Genomic DNA, 8,977 nt, shown 5'->3' with positions numbered 1-8,977 from the left:
TAAATAGCTTGTAAGGGCAGAAAGATCACCAAGGGCGGCGAAGATGGTTACCGGCAACGGCTAAACCCTAATTTCCACTGATATTTTCAATCGAATATAATGAATCAGATAAAAAACCTAAAATTGACAACATCTTCACTCGTTTCTAACAAATCAGTGGAATTTAACTGATTTTTAAACAGAACAAACAAAGAACATAAATCGTGAACGGAAACCCTATATTATAGCCATACCTCCAAACGATTGTATTGACACCAAGAAGAACGTATTAACGCCGTCGTTTTCCTCGCCATTCCTGTCACTGGAGATGTTGCCGGTGCTTTCGAAGAATTTGACGTTAATATACAAAATTTGTACTGTTATGTCGAGAAAAATGTAACAGTTTCGTTGGTAGTAGTGGCGTCGCTTAATACGGCCGCATGAAAAACTTAATAGATGGTGAAAAGGAATTAGAGTTTTCACTTTTGAAGAGAGAGAGAAAGGAACGGTTGAGAAGATAAGTATGTGAATCAGACGCGGTTTGTTTCAAAATATGAATTCTTTGGAAACACGTGTTCTTTTATCAGTTTAATTAGTGATAATCCGGATTAAAGCCACAAATTACACTTCATAATAAAAATCGAGATTCACTCATCAGGTGACATGTAAGCAGTACCCCACATGCTTTGTAAGAGTGCTTTGTAAGAGGTAGAGAAGAAGAGAACAGATGCAAGTGAAACTTGTATTTCAATATAGTTATTTTAATTTTATGATTTTATTAGTATTAGTTTTCACAAAATTAGTTGTATTCGTACACTCAATTAAATTAAATCCATTAATTAATGTACGCGTACAGAGATGTCACTTTCATTTGCATATATAAACATAACTGTCACTTTACCGCGTGATACCTAAACGCGTTTTCCGTTTCCATATATACAACATATATATCTATACACACATCTTTATATATACTCAAACCTCTACAGTAATACCGATCACGAAACCCTAACTTGCAACAAAATCCTCCGATACCTTCTCCACAATGGCGGCAAACACATCAATCGCTGACATTGAGAAAGTATTCAGAAAGTTTGACGTTAACGGCGACGGCAAGATATCAATCACTGAACTCAGATCCATCCTCGGCGCACTCGGTACCGTCACGCCGGAGTCGGAATTGAAAGCCGTAATGAAGGAGATCGATACAGACGGTGACGGTTTCATTGACCTGAATGAATTTATTCAGTTTCAACGCAGTGGTTGTAACGGCGGCGATAATAATGAGTTGCGTGAAGCGTTTGATATGTACGATCAGAACAAAAACGGTAAGATATCAGCTAGTGAATTGCATTCTGTTATGAAAAGTTTAGGTGAAAAGTGTTCGTTGAAGGATTGCAAGAAGATGATTGCATCGGTTGATGTTGACGGGGACGGTTGCGTTAATTTTGAAGAATTTAAGAAGATGATGAATAAATAAGTAACTGTTGCTTGTTTCAGGGAATAGAATCGTAACGGTAGTTTATATTTTCATTAAGGTTAGGTTTAGATTTGTTTAGCAACGATTACTGCTAATTCTCTAATTCGTAAATCGTACTGTAAATCGTTCCGTAATCATTAATGCATGCTTAGTTGAACAGTTTCATTATACCGTTTTTATACCTTTTACTGTTAATGTTGATTGTTAATGGAGTTGTAAACATGCCAACAATTAAGTCTGATTTAATTATATTTATTTATACTATTACATTAAATTTGTTGTAAATTGTGGTAGCTGAAAAAGGAAGTTAGGAATCAGTTATTTTCGTGTTTGATCATGACTGTGACTAGGATCACGCGGAAACGGTTGGGCTAAGTTTTATCTTTGCCCCCCTACTTGGACGTTGACGGGTTTAATTGTTTTAGATGTTTATTATATACTCCACTTTATGGTTTTTAGAAGAGTTTGCTAAAGATAATTATTGAATAAATTTTAATAACGTCACACTTGTAAATTGCCGTTATTAATATATGGTGGTGGTGAATTTATGATTACCGACCTAATTATTTTTTAACGTTTCATGTTTGTCATTGACTTTATGATTAACTGAATTAATTAGTTTTTGTGTTGTGTTTGGTTTTCGAATATATATATATATATATATATATATATATATATATATATATATATATATAGTGGTAGGATCAAGAGGGAAGTAACCAATCGGGGAAAGCAAAAACTTTTTTTTTTCATTTTTTGAAAAAACTTTATTCACGAAGATTATAGATGAGATGAAAATATGAACATTTAGTAGAGACACTTTGTGATAAATATTTTTATTTTAGCAGGAAAACGCTCGAAGAAGTAATATATAACAATTATCGTGTTTTTCGAGCGTATGTTGAGGTTTTAGCTATTGGGGTTTAGATATTAGGGTTTATAGGGTTTAGATATTAGGGTTTAGAAATTTAGGGTGTAGGGTTTAGATTTAGGGTTTAGATTTAGGATTTAGATTGTGTTTTTAACACGAACGGTTTATAGTTTAGAGTTTAGAGTTTAGGGTTTAGGGTTTGGTGTTTTAGGTTTATGGAATAAACCCAAAACACCAAACCCTAAACCCTAAACTCTAAATCGGGCTAAATTTTACTTCACAAAACATGAAAGAAAAAAAACGTTCATATTCTTCACGAACAACATTATCTTGAATGTTATTTTTGGCGATCGTTTTCCCGCCTAAATAATAACATTCATCACGAAGTGTCTCTTCTAAATGTTCATATTTTCGTGTGATCTTGATGTCGGAAAAAAAATTCCAAAAAAACGAAAAAAAATAAAAATTTTTGCTTCCCCCCCGATTGGTTACTTCCCCATTGATCCTGCTATATATATATATATATATATATATATATATATATATATATATATATATATATATATATATATATATATATATATATATATATATATATATATATATATATATATATAGAGAGAGAGAGAGAGAGAGAGATCAAATGAGAACCAATTTTGCATTGAGAACCCTGAGAACTCACAAATTCGAGCAACAATTGGGACGCGGCCGAACAAAAAAATTGATAGTCGAACAATTTTTAATTTTTAGCTATTAGATGCATTGTTTCTTGGTTCTACATTTTTATGTAGAACATGATGTAGAACATGTTGTTCTATACTTGTTTTACATCAATTTTTATCAAATTAAGTTAGGGTTTAGATTTTAGGGTTTAGATTTAGGGTTTAGAATGAGTTTCTTACACGAACGGTTTAGAGTTTAGGGTTTAGGGTTTAGGGAGTAAACCCGAAAACTCTAAACCCTAAACTCTAAATCGGGCTAAATAAAAAAAAAATGATTTATGAAAAAAACAGGTGAAATTCGAACAAAAAAAAAAAGAAATTCGAACCAATTTTCGTTCTACAATTTTGTAGAACCGAACCAAAATTTTGTAGAACGCAACAAAAATTCAGGCGGGCGAACAAATTTTCCCAAATTCGAAAGAATTTCTGTTCTACAATTTTGTATAACCCAACAAAAAATGTAGAACATGCATCTAAATTTTTGCTCGACTCACGTTTTTTTGTTCGGCCGCCAAATTTTTTGTTCGACTTCCTCTGTTTTTGTTCGCTCGCCGGTTCTCAGGGTTTTCACACCAATTGGGTTCTCACTGGATCCTCTCCATATATATATATATATATATATATATATATATATATATATATATATATATATATATATATATATATATATATATATATATATATATATATATATATATGTATAGAGTTAAACCTTAGCATGTACGTTTACTTAATACCTAAAACATATTATTAAATTGTATCGTTTAAACAAACTCGTGCTTTCACGGGTCATTTCACTAGTAAACTTATATTTTATAATCAATGTCATGTAGTGTAGTATCTAGTATTAATATCAGTAATTTATAATTAATTTATTAATAATTATTTAGTAAGTAATCTTGTATTTACTAATAACAATAATTAATTTGGAGGAGACTAATACGGAGTAATTAACTTAAAGGAAGGCAAATAACTAATTAGAACGAGACGAATTCTCCTTCTTTAGGATAAATAATTTTTTTATTGTAACTCCAATCTATCTATCCATATAGTCATATAAAGATCTAAAATGATGATTTCATCATTAAGTTAATTACTATTTAATTTTTATAATGATGATGTCATAATTATATATTAATTTAATTAAAAAATAATACAAAATCTTTTTGTAAAAGGAAATATTAATATCTCTTAAATTGTAATTATAATTTTCTAAAAAAATTAAAAGACATTTATTATTACTAATTATTATTATTATTAATATTATCATTAAAAATATAAATTCTCAATTTTGAGCGAAATTTATTATTATTATTTACTTTTAATATAATATTATAATTATAATTATTATATTATTAATATTCAAATATGAATTCTTTTTATGAAATTAATTACGTTACATATGTATTCGAAAATACATATCTCTATATATTTGTACAAACAACGACAAGTTTTTAGTCAAACGGGTCATTAAAATAAATGACTTTAGCATTTACATTCACTTAATACCTAAATCATGTCATTAAATTGTTTTGTTTAAATAAACCCATAATTTTACGGATCATTTCACTAGTTAATGGTTAAATTCAAATTAATGGTTAAAATTTAAATTGAGTTTAAAATTGATAGACAAATATGTCATTCGAGTTTTGATAAACGTAGGCCTAAGGGCTACTTTTAAGATCTTTTTTTTATTTATTACAAAGTATAAATCTTTCTTTTTTAATATCAATTTTCTTTATATAAATTTGGTATTGATATTATTTATGATAGGGTTGAGTTATAAATATAGAGTAAAATTAATTTTGGTATGTTTAAATATAGTCCTTAAAAGCTATGTTTATCATTTCCTATTTTCATGATTTTCCTTTTAAACTACTCGTACTAGTCTCGTTTATATGCGGGTTTAAATTTTAATTTAATTTAATATTCAATATTAAGTTCAATAGATTGTGAAAACGAACATAAATATATAAAAGTACATACGAAGTTGAAGTAAACGATATTGTAAGGTTATGTAAATGATATCGTAAGGTTATGTAAGTATATAAAACCATTAATCTTGTAAATAATGGTTTTAGTCGCATATTTGTATTCTATTGAAATCGTTCTCCAAGAGCAATTTTTCAGCCTTTTTCAGCAAGCGATAATGGTGAAAAGTTAGAGTTTAATTTTTGCTTCATTCTTAAAATTTGGGGTTCGATTTGCTTGTACTTGCGATATGTCCGACAGATGATTTTTTCCCCTTTCAAGCGGTCAATAATGGGGAAATGTTAGGGTTTAATTTTGTTGTGAAAAGCGACACCGAATTATAGCAAACCGCTAGTAATACTCGAAATAATGACAATAAAGGAACATCAAGATTTAACGTGGAAAACCCCAATATGGTAAAAACCATGGGCAAGGAAAGAAACGTTTCACTAATAAGAAAAATAGGAATTACACTTTCTCTCTAATTACAAGGATAAGTATCAATTTTTATATCTCTTGTAATTAGGAGATTAATACTCACAACTCTCTATTTATCTACTAGAATACAAGATTGAAGAATGAATATGGGATGTATAAATGAGCTTACATGTTGCTCTATTTATACTAATTCAAGATGGCTAAATGGTAAATATTTAGTAGACAATTTGGTAGGTATAGTATGCCAAGTTTTACCAAGTCTTATACCACAATATACATGTGTGTATTTGACCATAGAATTCACCAAACAAGCCTCCATATTTGACAATCTCCCACTTGAAGATTCGATTGAAGCTCAATCAATCTTCACACGATAATTATTCCTTGCCAATGATGTTGCTTACGTCTCTGCTAGGCCGCATGAGGAACGGCACTAAATAAACTTGTCACGGTTGATTGACTTTGTTAGAAAATCGGCCACATTGGCGTCAGTATGAATTTTCTGCACATCCACGGTTCCTTCTTCCACTTTCTCACGAACGAAGTGATACTGAACTCGTGTATGCTTTGTTTTCGAATGAAATGCCGGATTCCTTGCAAGATGTAAGGCACTCTGGTTGTCACAAAATAAAGTGATATTCTTCTGTTTGTGCCCGAGTTCCTCCAACAACATCTTCAACCATACTGCCTCTTTAGTAGCTTGAGTAGCTGCTACATATTCTGCTTCTGTTGTTGACGTTGCCACAACTGACTGCAGTTTTGAAACCCAGCTTACTGTTCCACCACAAAGTTTGAAAACATATGCAGTGGTAGATTTACTTTTATCAATATCACCTGCATAATCTGAATCAACATACCCTTTGACAATAAATTCCGGTTCCCCATAACATAATGCAACATCTAAGGTTCCCTTGATATATTTAAGGATCCTCTTTACCGCATTCCAATGCTCTTTACCAGGATTCGCCATGTACCGACTAACTACTCCCACTGCATGTGCAATGTCTGGTCTTGTACATATCATTGCGAACATTAAACTTCCCACTGCTGATGCATACGGTACGCGAGACATCTCCTTCCTCTCGTATTCACTGCTAGGACACATAACGGAGGATAACTTGAGATTAGTAGGAAGTGGGGTTGAGATTGGCTTACTATCTTGCATATTGAAGCGCTGCAAGACTTTCTTCAAATAATTCTTTTGAGAAAGCCAAACCTTCCTATTATCTCTGTCTCGGTGAATTTGCATTCCTAGAATCTTGTTTGCGGCACCCAAGTCTTTCATTTCAAACTCCCTAGCCAATTGAGCCTTCAGCTTATTAATACGATCTTTATTGGGGCCTGCAACCAACATGTCGTCTACATATAACAGCAAAATAACAAAATCATTGTCCCCAAACCTCTTGAAATATGCACAAGGGTCTGCATAAAGTCTGTTATATTCAAGGCTCATTATGAAAGAATCAAATCTCTTGTACCAACATCTCGGCGCCTGTTTGAGACCATACAGAGATTTCTTTAACCTGCAAACCAAGTTCTTTTTTTCTTGTAGTTCAAAACCTTCTGGTTGAAGCATATAAATTTCTTCTTCAAGATTTCCATGAAGAAATGCAGTTTTCACATCTAGCTGCTCTAGATGCAAATCAAATGTAGCACACATCGCTATAACTACTCGAATTGTTGTAAGTCGAACCACAGGAGAAAATATTTCATTAAAGTCCGTACCTTCTTTTTGAGCATATCCTTTAACCACCAGTCTTGCACGATACCGCTCCACTTGATCATCGCCATTTCGCTTGATCTTATACACCCATTTATTTCCAATAGGTTTTCTACCTTTTGGCAATGGCACAAGTTCCCATGTTTTATTTTTATGAAGAGCTTCAATTTCTTCCTGCATAGCTGTCATCCACTGAGATGCATCTGAATGATTTAGTGCCTCGCGAAGAGTTGTTGGCTCTCCTTCCTCTGTTAGAAGACAATATGCAACATTGCTTTCCATAATATAATCTGAGTGCCACCCTGTACGTTTCCTTTTCCGATTAGAAATACGAGTCGCTGGAGCTTCATCAACGACTACTTGATTTTCATCGTGCTCTGGAACTGCTTCAGAAGAATCTTTATGAAATTCATTCCCACCTGTATCGGTATAGTTTCTTTTGAAGTGCTAACATCTTCAAGATCTTTGTCTTCTGTAAAGACAACATCTCTGCTGATGACTACTTTGTGGGCAGTGGGGTCCTACAAGCGATACCCCTTAACTCCATCAGCATACCCCAAGAACAAACACTTTTTGGACTTCGGATCCAACTTTGTCGTTTCTTGAGAATTGTACAATGCGTACACAGGACTTCTAAATACATGAAGGTCAGAATAATTAACTGGTTTTCCAGTCCACATTTCCATCGGTGATTTCAACTCAATTGCAGTTGATGGTGACCGATTTATCACGTAACAGGCAGTACTTACTGCTTCTACCCAGAATGATTTTCCCAAGCTTGCAGTTGCCAACATCGCCCTTGTTCTATCTAACAAGGTTCTGTTCATCCGCTCTGCCACTCCGTTTTGTTGAGGAGTGTATGCTGTCGTGAACTGCCTTTTGATACCTTCTTGTTTGCAAAACCTATCAAATTCATCACCAGTGTATTCTCCTTCATTATCTGTCCTCAAACACTTGATCTTTTTACCAGATTCAAGTTCAACCCGCGCTTTGTAAACTTTGAAAACTTCAAACACACCCGCCTTTCTCTTGATTGGGTACACCCAACATCTCCTAGTGTAATCATCAATAAATGATACAAAATACTTTGCTCCTCTTAGGGATTGAACTGGTGCTTGCCACACATCAGAGTGAACCAATTCTAGAATTAATTTACTTCTAGAATTTGATGTGTTAAACTTCAGGCGATGCTGCTTGCTAATTACACAATGCTCACAGAAAGGTAGCGATACCTTTGTAAGACCAGGAATAAGATTTCTTTCCACAAGAATCTTCATACCTTATTCAAACATGTGTCCAAGCTTTTAATGCCATGTCATAGCAACTTTATCACTTGAACTATTCGAAGCAACAGATGCTTCCGATTCCTGTACCGCCTCGCCTTTAAGAATGTATAAATTAGCACCCACCTTTTCTCGTTTCATAAGTACAACCGCGCCTTTCTTGATTATCATAATCTTCTCATGTATCACCATCTTACAACCAAGACATTCCAATTGTCCTAAAGACAATAAGTTCTTCTTCAAACCCTCCACGTGTCGCACACCTTGAATTGTACGAACTGTACCATCATGCATCTTTAGAATGATATCTCCAATTCCAATGATCTTTAGTTTATGATCATTACAACTGTATACAGATCCTCCTGAGATACGTTCATATTGTTTGAACCATTCTCTTCTAGGGGTCATGTGAAAAGTAGCTCCCGAGTCAAATAACCAGACATCAACAAATGTCTTTCTGCCTTCATTTGCTACCACTGCCTCACTAACCAAAGCAGTCCCATCATCTGAAGT

At 33.2% G+C, this 8,977-nt stretch overlaps 1 protein-coding gene across 1 annotated transcript; it reads left to right on the top strand.

Moving 5' to 3' along the window:
* Window positions 1-949: 949 nt before the first annotated feature.
* LOC139892146 (probable calcium-binding protein CML23) lies at window positions 950-1,627 on the top strand. The gene has a single exon (XM_071875187.1). The coding sequence runs from the start codon at window positions 1,025-1,027 to the stop codon at window positions 1,457-1,459; it is 435 nt and encodes a 144-aa protein (XP_071731288.1). The 5' UTR covers window positions 950-1,024; the 3' UTR covers window positions 1,460-1,627.
* The last annotated feature ends 7,350 nt before the right edge of the window (window positions 1,628-8,977 follow it).

The sequence above is a fragment of the Rutidosis leptorrhynchoides genome, chromosome 2 (genome assembly GCF_046630445.1).
Source record: "Rutidosis leptorrhynchoides isolate AG116_Rl617_1_P2 chromosome 2, CSIRO_AGI_Rlap_v1, whole genome shotgun sequence".
Lineage (NCBI taxonomy): Eukaryota > Viridiplantae > Streptophyta > Magnoliopsida > Asterales > Asteraceae > Rutidosis > Rutidosis leptorrhynchoides.
The sequence above is the reverse complement of the archived record's forward strand: the minus strand, read 5'-3'. Positions and strand labels throughout refer to the sequence as shown.

Bases quoted from the DNA above. Each gene is read 5' to 3' on its own strand.
- LOC139892146 (XM_071875187.1), top strand. From the start codon at position 1,025: ATGGCGGCAAACACATCAATCGCTGACATTGAGAAAGTATTCAGAAAG.